Genomic DNA, 21,971 nt, shown 5'->3' with positions numbered 1-21,971 from the left:
TTGATGTCAGTAGCGCACATCTGGACCTGGTACACCTCCATCTGAGCCTCCATATGCTGAAGCGCTCCAACGACTCCCTCCACTCTAGGCTGAGCTCATCCGTAGATGTTACGCGCATGAGGATCTTCTGATACCTCTTCCGATAATTGTTCAACTCCTGAGCCTGCTGGTAAAGGCTGCATTGGAGCTCCTGCACCTGCAGCCTCAAAAACACACTTTCCTTAGGCTCGATGGCTCGACTGGTGGCAGAGCCTGATAACGGCCTCAACGTGGAGGTGCAAAGACTGCTGGTGAAGAACGACCCCAGCCCTTATATGTGGTTCTTGTACAGCACTGAGGCAATCTCGCACCAACCCGCATCGGGCTTGATGATTGAAGCTGCAGAGCCATCGACAGCATTCTCCCCACTTTGCTGAAACTACTGAGTTGCGGCCTCTAGTCTCTCTTTGTAGGACTCTTATGTAACACGTGTTATTGTGATTAGTACGACAGATATACAGTTAATCTCTAATAATTTTATAGCAAAAGATCAGATGTATATTAACTCACATAATGGTTCTGAGACCGCTGATTAGAAATCTCGCTTTGTTCTCCTTCAACATGTGGATGTACTTGAATGTCTTCGCCAATGTCACCTCGCAATCCAACGACTTCTACTGCACATGTTGCATAAAACAATATGATTAGGATGCATAGTAATGATATGCAAAAAAAGATAACTAAGTTATTAACAAAATTAAGGTTACTACAAACCAGTCTGGCTTTAGTCTTCATGAAGGTCGCTGAGCCGCCATTATACTTGGACGACTTGGCTGATGCCCTCTTAGCTCTGTTGGTGAGACGTTGATGCCTGAACCCCTCAGTGGTCACCTAATAAACTAATAGAGCCTTCTTTATTTTCGATTGGAGCCAGCTTGTCAGGTGGTCCTGCCCCTCACAAACATCCTCCAGCATTTGCTGGAGCCCCTGACCCATTATATAGTCGAAGATCTTCCTTATGTTAAGATCATGCTCAGCGTCAAATATAAAGTGCAGCTATAACAAATAAACTTTAAAATTAGTTAATCAAGATAGAAGATATAAACTAGCTAAAAATATTAACTAAAAAAATTAACGCCCATCTCTGAAACCATCGCTCCTTGGTCTCAGTAGGGATCTTTTTGTAGCTCGGTCAGGGATGGTCGTACATCAGCTTGATGACATTAGTCATCTTCTGAGTACGTGTATTGTTGTTTGGCGCAAACCTAACAACAACCCATAAACAAAACAATATGGCATAACCATAATCAGGCAACCAAATAAACCTAAATTCACTAAGCAAAAATTAATTTTTAGGAACTTTCAGCAATAACCATAATCAGTAAACATGAATCACTAATCAAGCAACCAAATATACCTAAATCCACTAAGCAGGAATCAGTTTTTAGGAAGTTTCAGCAATAACCATAATCACTAAACAGGAAACAATAACCAGGCAACCAAATAAACCTAAATCCACTAAGCAGGGATCAATTTTCAGAAACTTTCAGCAATAACCATAATCAGTAAACAAGAAACACTAACCAGGAAACCAAGTAAACCTAAATCCACAAGCAGGAATCAAGTTTCAGGAACTTTCAGTAATAACCAATCAGAAAACAGAAAACACTAATCAGGCAACCAAATAAACCTAAATCCACTAAGCAGGAATCAATTTTCAGGAACTTTTAGCAATAACTATAATCAGCAAACAAAAAAAAATACAAACCATTCATTCAAACCTAAATCTACTAAACTAGAATAAATTTTCAGGTACTTTCAGCAATAACCATAAACAAAAAATATACAAAACTCAAAGTGATACCTACCCCGTGCCGCCATCAGGCCAAATGGTCAACTGTACAATGAAAGGTGGTGGAGGGGCATCAGCTGCCTCACTTCCATGGATGGACTCCGCGGCCATGGCATTTGTCGCTAGAGGCGGCATCACTGTGGCTACGGGCTGTTCAGTGGTAGGATGCGGCGTTGTCGCCGTAGGCAGGGGAGGACAATGATGAACGGCTAGTCTACTAAACCCCGCAACCTATGACATCACTAGGGTAGTCGAAGTAGAGGAAGAGGATCTAAAATTTTTGGGGGTATTGGAAGAAATCCTCCCTCTACCATGACCTCGACCATGACTAGTAGCCTAATCCGCAGTACCTCTACCTGTCGTCATATCTGCAAATAGCATATCAATTAACAGAAATTCATCACAACAAATCAACAACATATCATAACAATATCTAGGTAATTCTCATAACTAATACCACAACATTAAGTTCAACATTTGATTATCTGAATAGCAAGTATCTTAGAATACAACCATAATTTGCATTATTGGATCTAAATCAAATACTAAGTGTGGAAAACACTTCAATCAAACAACTTGGCATTTATACACAACATACATACACAAAACTCAATTATCAAATAATATCCAACACATTACATTCTTGTATCACAAAGACTCAACGAGATTTAATTAACTATGCCAAGTAAAAATCAGACATCCTAAATCACATGGTAGCTACAACATGCAATTTAAAACGGACAATAGAAATAAAGGCATATAAAACGAACACTTGGCAAGCACATACATCAAAGATGCAAAACCAACGCAACTAAGTAACAGTTGGCAGCCTCAAATTCAAGCCAATATTATTCAACCAAATTTTAGCAATTGTTCAACAAACAAATAGTCTTTTAACATCAATTCGCACAAATTCATAATATTCAACACAAAATCAGCAACATTATCCATCAATTTAGTCAATTTCCAACACTTTCAGCAATATAACACAAACCAATAATCTTAAAACTAACTTATCCTAACCATCTAAAATCTACTAAAATAAAAAATTAACTTTATCTAAATTAACTAACTAAAATTAGAATAATAAAACAACCTAACCAAAATAGAATTTGAAGAAGAAAGAGAAACAGAGTTAAAAAAACACAGAATGCAGAACGGCAAAACGGTGGTTGAATTGTGGTCGCCGAAGCTAGAAGTGGCAGAAGGGTGGTCATTGAAGGATGGGAAACTCGCTAAAGGTTGGGCAGCCATGGCGCGATGATGGTAGGGGCGACAGTGGTTTGGCAGTGCGAAGAGAGAGAAGAGGGGAATAAGGAGAAGAAGGAAGGGTCGGCGGTGGGTTGACGGCGACAGAGATGGGCTGTGACTTGGTGGTCTTGGCGGTGGCAGCAAATGGTGGTGACATAGTCACTAGAGAGAGAGAGAGAGAGAGATAATGGTGATGATTTTGAATGAGGGAGAAAAGGGTTCGTGAGTTGAATTTACATCCTTTTACCGTCGGATTTATTGTCGGAAAAATTCGACGGTAAACCATTGCGGGTCACCAAAACGCAGCGTTTCACTAATTGGAGTTACTATCAGAAAAATCCGACGGTAAACCTGCCGATAAAAGACGCGCCAATTTAATGTATTTTTCCTCCAAATAATACCGGCAGATTTACTATCGGAAAATAGAGTCCGCCGATAATTACTTAACCTTGCGAATTCGACGTCGTTATGCTGATAAATCCGTCGCTACTCTACGAATCTAAATTCGATGATAAATCTGACAGTATTCAATGTTTTTCTTGTAGTGTAGTTTGATAGCTTAAGTTACAAGTAGTTGACTTCTATACATACTATCTAATATCTATCCATCCTCTAATTTAATTTGCACAAAGGGTAAAATTGGAATTAATTAATTGAAATAAGGGTATTTTAAGTATAAAATGTTATTAAAGTTTCAATCTTCGTCTCTAAAAATTTCAGTCCCATGTGTCTCCACTTTTTGGAAGTACTGAAATATTGGAATTTTGAAGACAGAGACAGAAATTTTAGTATCAATCTCTGAGCCAACAAACATAATACTGAATCTCTGTCTCAATATCTCAAAACAAATGCTATCTAAAGAAACATATAATGATGAAATTTGGTATCCATTCTTTTTCTTTATTTGTCTGTCTAACTTTTTGGTTAATAACTCTCATCTAAAATAAATAAAAAAATAAATAAACTACCAACATTGCTTTTATGTTATTACGAGGGTAATGTTAGAAAATTAACTTTTTTTTAGCAAATATTAGTTAACTTTTTAAAATTATTTTACTTATCTTAAATTTTAGAGTAAATTATAAACTATAAAATATAAAATTAGATAATGTTAATTAATTAAAAATTAATTCTTTATATTTTTTCTTATTATAAAGACAAAAATAGATTAATTACATGTCGTTGAGGGAACGAAAAAATAAAGTGAAGAATAAGAGTAGAAATATTATATTATAAAAATTTATTCAATACAAAGTGATAAAAATAAGGAAATAAAAAAAGAGGGTTTTCACTTAAATAAATAAAAAGTATTTAATTATTTTTATATTCTATTTTTATCACATATATATATATATATATATATACTGTCTTTTTTTAAGTAAATAAATTGCACTGCAGCTATGACATTTTTAAAATTAACATGAATATCTATCGCACTAATTTAAAGATTACTTCTTAGACGAAAAAACATTTAAATGACACTAAGAAAGTAGGATTTAAAATCAACGTAACGAAAGATTTAAAAGGCACACGATATCTCATAAAAAAAATTAACGATTTAAAAAGAATAATAATATTTTTATAATATATAAAAATTAAATTTAATAATTTATTATTTAATAATAAAAAATAATTATAAAATTTTTATTAGAATATTCAAGTTCACTTGAAAAATTAAGACACACATAAAAATAGTTGAACTATCACATAGAAATAATTATGGCTGATTTTTTGTGTGTGAAAAAATTTTTGGTGTTTTTTCGGGAAATGAAATTATTTAATGTAATTACAGATGGGTGGATTTTATAGAAGAGAAGTCAACACGTGGGGGACGTGTTGCAACACGTGGGGCGTGTTGGATACATGGCAGTATTCTGGCCAACACGTAGGGATGTGTTAGACATGTGGCAACATATTAGCCAACACGTGAAGAACGTGTTGCATCACGTAAGGAACGTGTCGAATGATTTTCATAATATTATAATATATTCCAAATATCAATATTCAACCAAAACACTATCTTTCCTTTCATATTAAAAATAATTTCTGAATAATTAAGTATTTTTCTTTTTGAGTTTATTTAATTGAAAATTTTTAAAATAATTGTGGAAAAGAAGTCGTACACGTAAAGGACACGGTCAAGACATAATAAGGGTTAGTTTGATACTTTGATCAATGATCAGCGAGGCCTAGAAAAAAAATTATAAAGTGAAATTAGATTGGAAAGACAAAAACGACAATTCTTATCTTATTACCTATCACCTTCCATCATAACACGCAAACCAGAGCGGCGACCTTAGCTTATCTCACATTCATTCATTCTTATTTAAATAACCACAAACAAGCATCTCATCTATCTATCCAGTGTAGGCTATATCCGATGAAACAAATGGATCAAATAATATTATATTTTGTTTTACAATTTGTTGATTCAATTTTTTATTTTCTCGTTTTCTAATAAGTGAGATCTCTGATCAAAGTTAAAAAGATAATATTTATTGATATGATGAGCATGACTGTAATTTTGATTTAAACAATTTCTTAAATGGCTTAGTGCCACTTTAAAAAAAATTTGTTTGAAATACTTAATTTTAACTTTTTTTTTTAATTCAGTGCATATATAAACATTAATTTACGGAACCCTTATAAAGAAAAAAGTGATGCGTTACTGTAAAATAAAATGCCTACTATTTGTTCGAATATTAAGTATTTGTGAAAATAATTATTTCTACTCATGTTATTTCATATATTAATTTAAGTATTTTTTATTATTAGATAATATACAAAAATTATTTTATTCAAATTATATATTTTATTTTAAAATAAAAAATATAATTAACTAATTTAGATTGGTCAATTGATTGGTTCATTTATTCGCTTAAACAAATGTTAGGAGATTTGAATCTCACTTTATGTATATAATAATTTATTATCCAATAATAAATATTTAAATAGAATTTAGAACTATAATAATATAGTCTTTAATCTACTCGATTAGAAGATATCGTAAAAAAGTAAAATAAAAAAATATAAGCTGTTATTAATTAATATATTATAAAACTATATGAGTTAAAAAAATAATTTTCTAATCATAACAAACCCAACTAATTAATAATGAAACACCAAATAAGCTATAAAAAATTAGTGGATGATATAATTGGTATGCAATCAAGTAACCTGAATTTATTGAATGTTTATTTTTTAACAAGAGAGCTCAACACAATAAGTGAAGCAAGAACAATAATAAATAAATAAATAAGTCAAAAAAAAGAAAATTATAAAAAAATCCATCCACTATTTTTTGTGTTTCTCTTTTTTATAGTGTACTCCTGATTTTGTACTCCTAATTTTGTATTCGTGAAAACATCTTCAACCACTCCAATCTTATTAAAACTCTGTCAATCCAATTGTAAGATCGTTAAGCGAAAGTCCACCAGTTGCATATCTTCTTTTATCAATTTTTACTAAAACTCTGTAAATTTAACAACGTCCTTTCTCCCCTCTACCTGCACAATCTCGTTGAAGTCTCCCATAAAGGCTGACATAACTCTGCAATATAACTCAATTTCTCCCACACAACAAATTTCTCTTCTCTTGTATGAACTCCATACACCACAGAAAGCATAATTGAAATTATTTTTAGTAAGACCCCTTCAACACACAACCAAAACTCCCCTTTATGACTATGACTCATTTTAAACATTATTTCATCCCAAATTAATAGTAAATCATTTGAAGCACTTGACTCAATATATTTTTATCCCGCAACATCATTCTCCCGAATTCTTATTACATCAAATTTCGTCACTACCCACCACTTAATCTTAAACAAGCTCAACGTCACCATATTCTGTTAGCAATTGACGTAATCCAATACATCTCCAATTTTTGGCCTTTTGCTAAAAAAAAATGGAATGGAAATTGATGATGTTAGAGTAATATTCAAAGAATTTGGCTGATCGGCCAAATCTGATTCATTGTAGTTGCATTTTATACTTTTAGAATAAAACAAATTTGAGTGTGATTGGAACTGCTAAGCATGTGTCTTCTTCTAAAAAACTCTTAACAGTTTTGCATATGTCTTGCTTGATAATGTTAGAATAATACTCAAAGAATTTGACTGTGAATCCATCATCACTAGAGGGTGTCTACATGTTAATAGAAAAAATTGTCTTTTTAATTTCTTCCTCAATAGTTAGTCTTGTTAGTACCCTATTCATTTCAGCAGAAATCTTTCTTCTAAGATTTGTCATGTTATAGGAGGGGTCTTGCAAGTTTTCTGAGATAAATAAATTTTTCAAGTATCTTTGGACTCGGGCTCTAATCTCTTTTGAAGTAGTGCACCAATTTCCAACCTCATCTTCAAATTTTTAGATTTTATTCCTTCTCTTCCAGACTTGAGTTTTTAAGTGAAAAAATTTGGTATTTTAGTCTTTCCATTTCAGCCAATTTATTCTTAAGTTTTTCTACCAAAATCTATCTTTTCATACATAGGTTTTAGCTAATTCTTCTTCCAAAAGCACAATCTGATTTTTATCTACTATTACTAGATTTTTTTGAGCACGTGCAAGTGAAGTTTTTATATTCTCCATATCCCTCCTTGAGTTACTTGCTCCAGTGGCTTGCTATTTGACAATTTTAAATCTGCATTTTTTCAACTTATCAAATAATTGAAACATGGGAGAATCGTGAATGCTCTCTTGCCAAGTTTCTCTAACAATATTATTAATTATCTCCAATCCGCACCATCTCTTTTGAAAACGAAAATGTCTCTTCCTTTTCTATCCACCTTTAACTGAACTCAAAAAGAGAAGTCTATGGTCACTACCATTGTCTTCTAAGTAGATAATTGTTGTCATAGGATATTCCTCCTGTAAAGTGTAATAACTCAAATTTTTGAAACTCTGATTATAAATTATTTATGATCTATTTTATTAGTTTACATTATTTATTTAGAAGCTATTTTAGTAGATATCATCAATTTGATTTTTATGACTATTAAAATTTAAATTGATTAGGATTATTATATATAATTTTATTGAATGAGTTAATTTATATAATTAAAATTAGAATTTTGGTAATTTACAAATGATGAAAAGTATATGATTTAAATTGAATAATTAATATTTTGAATTCAAATTTTATTTTATAAAAAAAATTAATTTGATTATTGTAGTTTTAAATTTAAAATAATTATTTGATTTTATTAGTATGTTGATCGATATATTTTTATATGTTCCCAAAATAATTTTTTGTATCATAGTTAAATTCTAAATTTAGTTTAATCTAAAGATTTTGTAAAATTTTATACTATTAGTATGTATTTTCCTAATCCTAGAATTAATTACACAAGAAACAATACACTCATCTCACCAATACACGCGTATCATTTTCTCTTCTCCAACACATACACACACGTTCTTTTCTTCTCCCCCATCAGCATGACTCACTCCTAGTGATGCTTATCCCTTATTCACTCGGTCACACTCCTTCACTCCTCACCACTCATTCTTCTATATAATTCCTTATTACTTCTTGTTGATTCATAACAACAACACCTAGAAGATAGAAATACAGAGGAGAGCTAAGAAGAAAGAAAAGAGAAGAGAAGGGTTGGAGGGATTGGTGTCGCTACTGCACACGGTGGGAGAAGAGGGAGACCGTGCTATTGCTGTTGCTGATTGGAGTTGTCGTGCGTGGAGAGAAGAAGAGAGGACGCCACCAATTTTTCCCAAGAACCACCACCACCGAACCCCAGCTGCTGCTGTCGCAGGGAGGAGGGAAGAGCACGTGATGGAGTCAAGTTATTACTACCATGGTCATCTCTCTCCCGTTGTTGTCGTGGTTATCTCCATCAACTTTGAGAAGAGACGCGACTAGAATCGCAGATGTGCATGAGAGGAAGAACGTGACGATGGACACCTCTACTGCTATTGCTATCTTGGTTCTGCCACTATGACTGCAAATTGTAACAATGTTGCTGCTGTAAGAGGCATCAGAGCTATTGTTATTGCCACTGCTATAGGAGATTGGCGCTGTTGTTGTTCCAATTCATGCCGCTACCACTGTCCTCATTGAGTTGTTAACGCAATATCGAGATAGGAGATTTATTTTTAAAAGTAAAAATTTTAAATTATGAATGCCAATAAAATTAAATGAGTAACTGCAAATGGTTTATAGTTGTTTTCTGTGAATAATTAATGGAATTGAGTTTATTTGTAGCTGTAATTGGTGATTGGTTTGATGATTTAGTATTGTAATTGGTGATGGTCACGTTGTTGAAATTTTGTTGGGTAAATCGAAATTATGAACTTATGTTATTGATGATGGAATATTGATGAGCGGATAATTTATACGCTTTTTGGCATTGTTTTTAGGTAATTTTTAGTAGGATCTAGCTACTTTTAGGGATATTTTTATTAGTTTTATGCTAAATTCACATTTTTGGATTTTACTATGAGTTTGTGTATTTTTATGTAATTTCAGGTATTTTCTAGCTGAAATTGAAAGACCTGAGCAAAACTCTGATAAGAAGGCTGACAAAGGACTGTTGATGCTGTTGGATTCTGACCTCCCTGCACTCGAAATAGATTTTCTGGAGCTACAAAATTCCAAATGATGCGCTCTTAATGGAGTTAGAAAGTAGACATCCAGAGCTTTCCAACAATATATAATAGTTTATACTTTGTTCGAGATTAGACGACACAAACTGGCGCTCAACTCCAGTTCCATGTTGCATTCTGGAGTCAAACGCCAGAAACACGTCACGAACCAGAGTTGAACGCCAAAAACACGTTACAACTTGGCGTTCAACCCCAAAAGAAGCCTCTGCACGTGTAAAGTTCAAGCTCAGCCCAAGCACACACCAAGTGGGCCTCGAAAGTGGATTTTTGCATCAATTACTTACTTCTGTAAACCCTAGTAGCTAGTCTAGTATAAATAGGACATTTTATTATAGTATTAGACGTCTTCTTTTGACCACGTTACATCTCTGGATTATCTTTGGATCCTTTGATCACGTTTTGGGGGCTGGCCATTCGGCCATGCCTGGACCACCATCACTTATGTATTTTCAACGGTGGAGTTTCTACACATCATAGATTAAGGATGTGAAGCTCTGCTGTACCTCGAGTTTTAATGCAATTACTACTATTTTCTATTCAATTCAGTCTATTCCCATTCTAAGATATTCGTTGCACTTAACCATGACGAATGTGATGATCCGTGACACTCATCATCATTCTCACCTATGAACGCGTGACTGACAACCACTTCCGTTCTACCTTAGACCAAGCGCATATCTCTTGGATTCCTTAATCAGAATTTTCATGGTATAAGCTAGAATTGATGGCGGCATTCATGAGAATCCGGAAAGTATAAACCTTGTCTGTGGTATTTCGAGTAGGATTTAGGGATTGAATGACTGTGACGAGATTCAAACTCGCGATTGTTGGGCGTGATGACAAACGCAAAAGAATCAATGGATTCTATTCCGACATGATCGAGAACCGACAGCTGATTAGCGTGCTGTGACAGAGCATTTGGACCATTTTCACTGAGAGGATGGGATGTTGCTATTGACAACGGTAATGCTCTACATACAGCTTGCCATGGAAAGGAGTAAGAAGGATTGAAAGTAAGAAAGCAGTATGTTGCAGAGATTCAACAGGAATAAAGCATCTCCATACACTTATCTGAAATTCCCGCCAATGATTTACATAAGTATTTCTATCTTTATTTTATGCTTTAAATTATTATTATTTTCAAACACCATTATAAACCATTTGAATCCGCCTAACTGAGATTCATACCAACAATCTCCGTGGGATCGACCCTTACTCACGTAAGGTATTACTTGGACGACCCAATGCACTTGCTGGTTAGTTGTGCGAGGTTGTGAAGAAAGTGCTGAGTTAGTAGACGCGCATACCAAGTTGAATGCCATTATTAGAGATCACAATTTCGTGCACCAAGTATGTATTTACTTGTTGATGATACTGCTGGATTTTTTATTTTATTGATGCAGAAGTTATGCTTGTCTATATATATACTTGTTTTTAAGTGAAAGATATGGCTTAATGATAAAGATGTGTTGTTGTTTGAATGATATGTGCAGTGACGGACCCAGAAAATTTATGTTGGGGGGGGCAAAAATAATACACATTACTATTAAAAGATATATTAATTTAAATTAAAAAATATAAAAATACACATTAATTATTCAAATAAAAAAATAAAAAATTACATTAGCCGTGATGATTAGATTTTTGATGGTTTAGAATTTCACAAATGAATTCTTGTTGCAAGTATAGTTCCTAAACCAAACAATAATCTTTTCATACAAAAAGTTGTTTGTCACTAAAACAAACCCCTAAATTTGTAAACCGAAGTATTGAAATCTCGGGTCGTTCTCCCTAGGAATTACAATAGAGTGTCTTGTTATTGGTTGTGAGTTATTTTGGGGTTTTGATATGAAGCATGAAAGATAAATGGCAAGAAAGTAAACTAAGGCCTAAAAAGGTCTTGGCAAGGGTTGGTGGTCAAAGATCTCTATCCTAATCACTAACCACAATATGAGAATTGGCAAGGATTAATCTCATTAAATCATCCTCTAACTAGTAGTAAAGGAAAGTCAAATGAGCTATATCAATCCTAGTCCATAAGTCCTAACTCTCCACTAATTCAATTAGTGAGAACTAGAGTTAATGGCTCCCAATCATCAATTACTTGGACATTAGTAACTCAAGAGTTCCTAAGTTACCTTTCCAAGCCAAGAGTATAAAATTCTACTCTAAAATCCAACCAAGTATTTCATCAAACACTTGGAGGGTACAAAAGAAAAGCATAGTAAATTGATAACAAGAGTAGAATCTAACAACAATTATTGAAAAGAATTAATAACAACAATCAAAAGAAACACATCTATTATGAATCATCTTGAATTGAATTGGAAGAAAGTAGAAGAAACAAAAGTAGATCTACAACAAAAATACAAGAACAACATAAAGGAAATTACAACAAAAGAATAGAAGAAGATGAATATAGCAACAAAAAGTTGAGAGATAGAAGTAGAAGAAGGTGAATTGAAATCTAGATCTAAGAACTAAGCTTAATCCTAATCCTAATCCTAGAGAGAAGTGAGAGCTTCTCTCTCTAGAAACTACTTCTAAAACTAAACTATGACTAATGGTAACTAACATCTAAAGTATGAAAGTATGTTCATTCCCCCTTCAATCCTTGGCATAAATAGCATCAAAAATGAGTTGGATTGGGCCCACAAGGCTTCTAAAATCGTTGGCCACGTTTTGCTTTAAGTGAACCAAGTGGCAGCAACGGCGCGTGCGCGTACTATGCGCGTGCGCGCCACCATAAGTGTAGCAACTATGACAAATCTTATATCGTTTCGAAGCCCCGGATGTTAGCTTTCTAACCCAACTAGAACCGCATCATTTGGACCTTTGTAGCTCAAGTTATGGTCGTTTAAGTGCGAAGAGGTTGGCTTGACAGCTTTCCGGTTCTTTCATTTCTTCATGAGTTCTCCAACTTTTCATGCTTCTTTCTTCATTCCCTTGATCCAATATTTGCCTCCTAAACCTTAAATCACTTAACAAACATATCAAGGCATCTAATAAAATCAAGGAGAATTAGATTTAGCTATTTTAAGTCCTAAAAAGCATGTTTTCACTCTTAAGCACAATTAAGGGAGACGTTATAAAACCATGCTATTTCATTAAATAAATGTGGGTAAAAGGTCATAAAATCCCTTAAATCAAGCACAAGATAAACCCTACAAATGGGGTTTATCAACCTCCCCACACTTAAACCAAGCATGTCCTCATGCTAAAACCAAGAATGAAGTAAGGGTATGGCATTTATTCAATGGAAACTAACTAAATGCAATCTACCTATATGCACTATCTAAATGAATGCAATTTGCTTAGTCAAAATAAATCAATTCCCAAGAAGCATATATGCACAAGGTCTAAGGACTAGCAAGTCTAATCCACAATTGAATTGAGCTATTAAATATTTTTACAAACTTGCATGAAGAGTGATGATTGTAGGTGAAAACATGTAATTGAGCATCAAACCCTCACCGGAAGTGTTTGCACTCTATTCGCTCAAGTGTTTAGGGTTGATTCACTCAATTCTCCTCTAATCATGCTTTCCAATATTTGTTATTCTTCTAACAATCAACATATATCTCATGCATGCATACATCTATCATGAGGTCTTTTCCTTAGATTGTAATGGGGTTAGGGTCAAGGTAGGATGCATATTTGGTTAAGTGAGCTTGAGATTTGAATCTTTGATAAGCTTAGACTTCCCACCTAACCTATGACATCCTATACGATTAAGTTCTAACCAACTACCCATTCTTCACTTCTCCACATACTCATGCATTTCCTTTTCATTTCATAACACTTACGCATTGATTTTATTGAGCTATACTTTGCTTTGGGGCATTTTGTCCCCTTTTTTTTCTTTCTTTTTCTTCTTTTTCTTTCTTTTTCTTTCTTTTTCTTTTTTTCTTTTCCATATTATTTTTCTTTTTCTTTTCTTTTTTTTTCTCATTTTTTCTTTCTATATATAAGAGCATCAATGCATAAGGTCTATACATTTGATCAATACATGAGTATGTACCCAATTCCCAATATTTCCAATAATAATACAAAACTACCATTTTATTCACCCAATGTCCCAAGGTTCCCACACTTGAATGATACTCACATACACTAGCCTAAGCTAATCAAAGATCCAAATAAGGACTTTTATTGTTTTTTTTCGCTTAAAGGCTTGTAATGTGCTAAAATAAGAACAAGTGGGTTAAGCGTAGGCTCAAATTGGCTAACAATGGAAGATAAAAGGTAAGGCTATTTGGGTAAGTAAGCTAAATGAAATGATGGCCTCAATCATATAAATGCATGAATACAAGGAATAATGGACATATAGAATCAAACAATTCAAAGATTACAATCATAGAAAGAGAATAATGCGCACAAGAAGGAAAAATAAGTGGTTATAAGATGTAACCACACCATTAGGCTCAAGTCTCACTTGCTTGTGTTCTTAGCTCAAAAACATGATCCACAACATATATAATTCAAGCAAGTTCTATGAAAAGTTTTCACTCAAATCAATTGGTGTGCCCTATAGATAGAAATCTTGAAAATTCATTATTTTGACTAAGCTTATTTTGTATATATATGCAAAAACTAAGAAAATGCGAGTAAAAATCCTAAAATCCTAGAATGAAATGCAAAAGTGTTGGAATTAAAAACTTGTCACCTAAAATCGCCGACCGGTTGGACAACCTCCCCATACTTAAAAGTTTGCACCGTCCTCGGTGCACTCAAAGATGAGCAAGGGGGTACGGCGAGTCTCCGGATTGCTGCGTGTTCTTAGTCTTGCTTCTGTTTTTGCTTGTGGTGCATTGTGCATGGAAAACAAAAATATAACACCATAAGATGAGAAAACAAAAGCAAGGAAGCATACATTGTTGGAATGAGGTAAATCACTAGAAATGAGTGAGTGAATTAGTGTGACATTAATGACAAATAAGTGTGTGAATTCTAAATTGCGTGGTTTAGAACACACAATAGCATAAAAAGCTATGTCACAAAAGAAGCATGCACTTTACTCATTCTAGTGTGCTTGAGATGCTTTAAGTGAACTTGTAAGGTAAAACAAGTATTAAAGAAGCATGAAAGCATTCAAGCTAAACACATATGGATGCGTATGATCATGAAATACAATGCATTAAGGTATATGCTCAACATCATCCATCAAGAGGTTGCCTAATCAAGGAAAAGGATTCAAATTATATGGTGGCCAAATCATGCAATTCACGAAGAGTTACAAATTCGAAGGCAATTCTCATCACTTGGTATTTTCAAAAGGTAAGCATGAAAAATTCAAAACCAAGTTAAATATAACCTCAATCATAGAATCCAACAAAGATTATCTAAAAACATTCATGCTAAAATAGCATTTAGGCAATAAGGGGCAGCAATGTATAGTAAACAAAGTCAATAATCCAACACTTATAATGAAAAGAGAGAAAATAAAATGAAAACTAACTAATTAACCAACTAAAATAAATGGTTATCCGTGGTGTTTGGAAGTGTTGGATGAGGGGTAGAAGAAGAAAGGAGAAGGAAAGAAATGGAAGGAGGAGAAGAAAAGAAATGTGGTGAAGGAAGGAAATCCGCGCGTACACGCGCATGCCGCGCGTACACGCGCATGCCGCGCGCGCGCGGATGGTTTATTTCGAGAGTGGCGCGTACGCGTCATGTGCGCGTGCGCGCAAGTGGGGTTGTGCCAAAGGCACAACGTTGGCGTGGCGTAGGCATAACTCTCTGAAAAATATATGGAATGTGGAACTTCTTAATCCACGCGTACGCACGCATGGCGCGCGCACGTGGATGGTCCAAAACGCTAGATGCACGCGTACGCACGCAGTGCGCGTACGCGTGGATGGTGCTCTGTTTTTCAAAATTTTTCTATGTTTTTGCACCAATCCAAGCATTCTAAACCTCCAAACAGCTACCAAAACACCTTAAAACCTTATTTAACATGATAAAATACTAATTAAACTCAACCAACTAATTTAAACATGAAATTAAACTAGTTCTACCAATATGTACAAAAGAGAAAATGAAAGGATTTTACCATGGTGGGGTGTCTCCCACCTAGCACTTTTGTTTATTGTCCTTAAGTTGGACTTATGGGGAGCTCCTCATCAAGGTGGCTTGTGCTTGTACTCATCTTGGAACTCCCACCAATGCTTGGTTCTCCATTGTGCCCCAAGATTTCTTATGGATTGAGCCAAGTGTTGATGGAGTTCTTCACAAGCTTGGGGCTCCCAAGGTTGGTCCTCTTCTTGTAATCCGGGATCCCACACTTTCACACCTGTCTTGAGGTTGATCATCATTATTAGTCCAACCGGGTGGTGAGTAAGGTGAATTCTCTATATAGTGGCCAACAATTCTCCTAAGCCCATCTAATTGAGCACTACTCCAACCTTTATATCTCATGTTTGATGCATCAACCATAATGAGCCTTGATTTGCAACGCACACCACAAAACCTTTTCCGCTTACGCTTCATCCTACAAACTTCCCTAAGTTGGCCATCCGTTTCAAGAAAACCATATTCAAGTGGGATAATGAAGCTAATAGAAATGAATTTCACCCACTCAAATGAAGATGTAGATGGCAACCTAGGCAAAGATGCTTCCAAAGTTCTTGACAAAGCATAACCAACCCTCGTTCTTCTATTTCTAGGGACTTCCACCTCTTCACAAGATCTCTTAATCTCAATCCTTTGTTCAACAATTTTATCTAAACCTTTTCCTTTACTCAAATCGTAATAGGGAGGGTGAGAAAAATTTACCTCCTCAACGCTTTCAAATCCAACCGGAGAAGGTTCTTCATGCTCAAAGGATTCTTCACCACTAAGACTTGATGCTTGATCTTCATCACCAAGGGAACTCAATTCTTTCTCTATCCCATCCAAGCCTTCATATGGAATATGCCTTGGAAGGTGTGCACTTTCCTCCCTATCATCAATTTCAATCATCTTGGAGGGGTTTTCTTCAACTCTATGTTCCCATGGAGGCTCCGCATCTCCTAAGTCTTCTACCACTTCTTCCTTGTCTTCAACAATTAAAGCTTCCTCCAATTGTTCTAATACAAAGCAACTTCCCTCATTTCTCACTGGAGTTTCCAATCTCTCCTTCATGCTATGTTCTTCATTTGATTCTCCACATGTAGCCATGGGAGTTCCTTGAGTGTTCAAGCATTGGGAGGCTAATTGATTTGTTACCGCATCCAAGGCGGCCATGAAATTTTGCACATCCCTTTTCATCTCTTCTTGCCCTTGAACAAGAACACCAAGGGTTTCATCCATTAGAGATTGGGGTGGGTGGAAGGGTTCATCATTTTGGGGAAAGGGTTCATAATAGGAAGGTGGTTCTTCTTGGTAGAGTTGTGGTGGTTCAATATTCTCCACTCTTTCCACTTGTTGCACAACACACTCCATGGTTGCTTGAAATTGATCCAATGCTTCCTTGAGACGATCCCTTGACTCTTGTTCCACTTGGATATCATGATAGGGATCATATGGGTCTTGGATCGATGGACATGAATATTCTTCCATGTGGGGTTGTGGTGGGAGGTAGAATTCATCTTGTGGTTGAAAATTTTCATATATTGGGGGTGGTTCATCTTGGTAATAATGTGGAGGAGGTGGCTCTTGAAAATGTTGATGTTGGAATGGTGGTGGCTCTATATGTGGTTCATATGGCTCATATGGTTGTTGGTAGGATGGATATGGACTAGGGTCATATGAAGGTGGTTGGTGAAAATGGGCTTGTGAGTGTGGTTGAGAGTTATGTTGAGGATATGGATCATAGGCATATGGTGGTGGTTCTTGAAAGTCACAAGGAGATTCACCATAGCCATTGGATTGATATGCATCATAGGATGGCTCTTCTTCATAGTGCATTGGTGGGGGTTGTTGCCATGAGGATTGATCATAAGCATATGGTTCTTTCCACCCTTGATTGTCCCATCCTTGATACACTTCTTCATTGTAATCTCCACTTCCTACAACATAGTTGTAATCACACTCATAGCCAAAATGAGAATTCATGGTAGCAAGAGAGAATAAGAAATAAAAACTAATAAGAAATAATGAAACAAAATACTAAGACTAGCAAAAACTAACAAGCTATTCACAATATTCACATATATATAATAACCAATAACATAACACCATTGCAACTCCCCGGCAACGACGCCATTTTGATGATTAGATTTTTGATGGTTTAGAATTTCACAAATGAATTCTCGTTGCAAGTATAGTTCCTAAACCAAACAATAATCTTTTCATACAAAAAGTTGTTTGTCACTAAAACAAACCCCTAAATTTGTAAACCGAAGTATTGAAATCTCGGGTCGTTCTCCCTAGGAATTACAATAGAGTGTCTTGTTATTGGTTGTGAGTTATTTTGGGGTTTTGATATGAAGCATGAAAGATAAATGGCAAGAAAGTAAACTAAGGCCTAAAAAGGTCTTGGCAAGGGTTGGTGGTCAAGGATCTCTATCCTAATCACTAACCACAATATGAGAATTGGCAAGGATTAATCTCATTAAATCATCCTCTAACTAGTAGTAAAGGAAAGTCAAATGAGCTATATCAATCCTAGTCCATAAGTCCTAACGCTCCACTAATTCAATTAGTGAGAACTAGAGTAAATGGCCCCCAATCATCAATTACTTGGACATTAGTAACTCAAGAGTTCCTAAGTTACCTTTCCAAGCCAAGAGTATAAAATTCTACTCTAAAATCCAACCAAGCATTTCATCAAACACTTGGAGGGTACAAAAGAAAAGCATAGTAAATTGATAACAAGAGTAGAATCTAACAACAATTATTGAAAAGAATTAATAACAACAATCAAAAGAAACACATCTATTATGAATTACCTTGAATTGAATTGGAAGAAAGTAGAAGAAACAAAAGTAGATCTACAACAAAAACACAAGAACAACATAAAGGAAATTACAACAAAAGAATAGAAGAATATGAATGTAGCAACAAAAAGTTGAGAGATAGAAGTAGAAGAAGGTGAATTGAAATCTAGATCTAAGAACTAAGCCTAATCCTAATCCTAATCCTAGAGAGAAGTGAGAGCTTCTCTCTCTAGAAACTACTTCTAAAACTAACATCAGAAATGAAAGTATGAAAGTATGAAAGTATGTTCATTCTCCCTTCAATCCTTGGCATAAATAGCATCAGAAATGAGTTGGATTGGGCCCACAAGGCTTCTAAAATCGCTGGCCACGTTTTGCTTTAAGTGAACCAGGTGGCAGCAACGGCGTGTGTGCGTACTATGCGCGTGCGCGCCACCATACATGTAGCAACTATGACAAATCTTATATCGTTTCGAAGCCCCGGATGTTAGCTTTCTAACCCAAATAGAACCGCATCATTTGGACCTCTGTAGCTCAAGTTATGGTTGTTTAAGTGCGAAGAGGTCGGCTTGACAGCTTTCCGGTTCTTTCATTTCTTCATGAGTTCTCCAACTTTTCATGCTTCTTTCTTCATTCCCTTGATCCAATGTTTGCCTCCTAAACCTTAAATCACTTAACAAACATATCAAGGCATCTAATGGAATCAAGGAGAATTAGATTTAGCTATTTTAAGCCCTAAAAAGCATGTTTTCACTCTTAAGCCCAATTAAGGGAGAAGTTGTAAAACCATGCTATTTCATTGAATAAATGTGGGTAAAAGGTCATAAAATCCCTTAAATCAAGCACAAGATAAACCCTACAAATGGGGTTTATCAAGCCGCTAACTTTCTTCGCTTCAAATCTTGAAGGTACGTCTCTTCTTGTTTTCATATTTTGAAAATGTTGAATAATTATTTCATTATCAACTTGATTGAATGTCTCTCTTTCTATATATGTAACCAAACAATCATTCAACCACTCATCTCCCATTCGATTACGAAGTCGACTCTTTATGATATTCATAGTAGAAAATGTTCTCTCAACTGATGCCGTTGCCACAGGTAGAATCAAAGCTAATTTCAATAGAAGAAACACCAATGGATAAACAACATGCTTTTTTGTCTCAACTAATTTTTGAGATAGTCCACTGATTCCATTTATATTTGAGAATTGATCATCAAGACGCATATCCAATATAAAATTCTCAAGTTGACTATCAAGTGCCAAAAGTTGAGTAGAAGAGAATTCATGTGGATAAAATTCAGCTAAACGAAGCAACTTCTCCTTATCAAATGCAAAAAATGAGTCACTTGGATTCAAACAAGCTATACAAAGAAGTAGCTCGGTATTTACCTCTGTAAAACGATTGTTGAGCTCTTGAAGTTGTCTATCAACCACTTGATAAAATAATTCAACTTGAAAATGATGCAAGTTTGAGACTTTTTGGATTTTGCGCCTTGATCTTCCTTGTGTTACAAATATCTCATTCATATTTGGAACAAGAATATTGTGACTATCACAAAATAGTGAAACTTCATTGAGCAAAGAGGACCAACCATCGTCTCTTATACTTTGCAATCGTTGCTTGGATACTTTAACCAATGTCATAGCATTTATAATGTCTTGATCACTTCTTTGTAGAGCTTGAGACAACTCATTAGTAACTCCTAATATACTTTTCATCAAATGTAAATTGAATACAAATTCAAAAGATTGAATATGATTCAATAATTGACATGCTTAAGCTCTTTGTTCAGGATTATTTCCATCTTCCTCAATCACTTCAAGAACTTCTATCACGGAAGAAAAAATAGAAATCAAGCTAAGTATTGTACCATAATGTGAGCCCCATCGAGTATCACCTGCCCTTTTCAATGTTGTTTCTTGATTTAAGCCACGCCCACTAGAAACATCTCCGTTTTGTAATGCAACAATTGTCTTTTGCATTTGACTTTCACGAAGCATGTCTTTACGTTTACAAGAAGCTCCAACAATATTGCAAAAACTAGCAAGCAAATTAAAAAGTAGTGCAATTTCAACCTATTTCTTTGCAACAACCACAAGTGCTAATTGAAGTTAGTGAGCAAAACAATGAACATAAAAAGCACAAGCATTTTCTTTCAAGATCAAACTTTTTAAGCCATTAAATTCTCCCTGCATATTACTAGCTCCATCATAACCTTGTCCACGTATTCTTGCTAAGCTTAAACTATGCTTTGCTAATAAAGATTCCAAAGCTACTTTTAACGACAACGCATTTGTGCTAGAAACATGGACAAGGCCAAGAAATCGCTCCATTACAATTCCTTCTTTATTCACATACCGCAAACAAACAGCCATTTGCTCTTTAACAGAAATGTCTCGAGCTTCATCAACTAAAACAGCAAATAAATTATCTCCAAGATCATCAATAATAACTTTAATAGTTTCACTTGCAGCAGCTCTAACAATATCTTTTTGAATTTTAGGTGCTACTAGTTTAAGGTTTCCACGAGCATTTTTGAAAACACGATCAATCTCTGTATTATGTTGAGCAAGAAAGTCAAGAAGCTCCAAAAAATTACCTTGATTGTTTGAATTGTGCGATTCGTCATCACCACGAAACGCCAATCCTTGTTGCAATAAGAACCTAATGCACTCAATTGTTGCTGTTAAGTGAGTTCGGTAATCTTTTTTAGCTTGATCTGAATGCTTTTGAAAAACAACTTCAATATGTTACTTTTGCTTTATGAGTGCTTCGCATTTTCTTCGAGCATGATTATGAGCACTATCATGATTTCCAACATGTGTTTGTAATCGCTCCTTCTTTTTCCAATTTGAAAAGCCCTCTTTTACAAAAGCATCACCACTCGCACCATCAGGTTTCCTAAGATAGCAACAAAGACAAAAGACAGCATCTTTTGAAATACTATATTCCAACCAATTGCCAAATTCATCAAACCAATCAGCATTAAATCTACGGAGAGAAGTTCCAAAATATGTTTGTGGAAAATCATGTTCTCTTGGTTGACAAGGACCTTTTTACAAATAAGCTCGTCTAACTTCATCCCTGTCATTTGGATCATAATTTGAAATTTTGGGTCGTTGTCTAGGATCAGCTACCAGACTTTCCACATTGAATTCTAAGAACTTCTTTTTATTAGAAGAGACTAATGGAGTGATCAATTCACTTTAAAAATTTATATGCAATATAATTACATATAATAGAATAGAACGAAAGATAAATAAATAAATAATAAGAATAACTAAATTGAGAATAAAATAAAATATATAAATTCATGAAGAGAATAAAAAATAGATTAATACCTAAATTATAATTATTTGAATTAAAATTTGCAATTGAAAATATAAAAAAGATAAACAATGAAATTG

At 34.7% G+C, this 21,971-nt stretch overlaps 1 protein-coding gene across 1 annotated transcript; it reads right to left on the bottom strand.

The window, feature by feature from the left end:
* Positions 1 to 540: 540 nt before the first annotated feature.
* On the bottom strand, positions 541 to 21,646 carry LOC112723155 (uncharacterized). The gene is made up of 12 exons (XM_025774412.1): positions 21,642 to 21,646; positions 21,319 to 21,555; positions 21,110 to 21,228; positions 20,765 to 20,995; positions 20,382 to 20,590; positions 19,560 to 19,973; positions 2,182 to 2,187; positions 1,848 to 2,062; positions 1,564 to 1,580; positions 1,222 to 1,244; positions 939 to 1,035; positions 541 to 656 (listed from the first exon to the last, which is right to left on the bottom strand). The coding sequence occupies exons 1-12, from the start codon at positions 21,644 to 21,646 to the stop codon at positions 541 to 543; spliced, it is 1,689 nt and encodes a 562-aa protein (XP_025630197.1).
* Between the last annotated feature and the right edge of the window lie 325 nt (positions 21,647 to 21,971).

This window comes from Arachis hypogaea, chromosome 2 (assembly GCF_003086295.3).
Source record: "Arachis hypogaea cultivar Tifrunner chromosome 2, arahy.Tifrunner.gnm2.J5K5, whole genome shotgun sequence".
Lineage (NCBI taxonomy): Eukaryota > Viridiplantae > Streptophyta > Magnoliopsida > Fabales > Fabaceae > Arachis > Arachis hypogaea.
The sequence above is the reverse complement of the archived record's forward strand: the minus strand, read 5'-3'. Positions and strand labels throughout refer to the sequence as shown.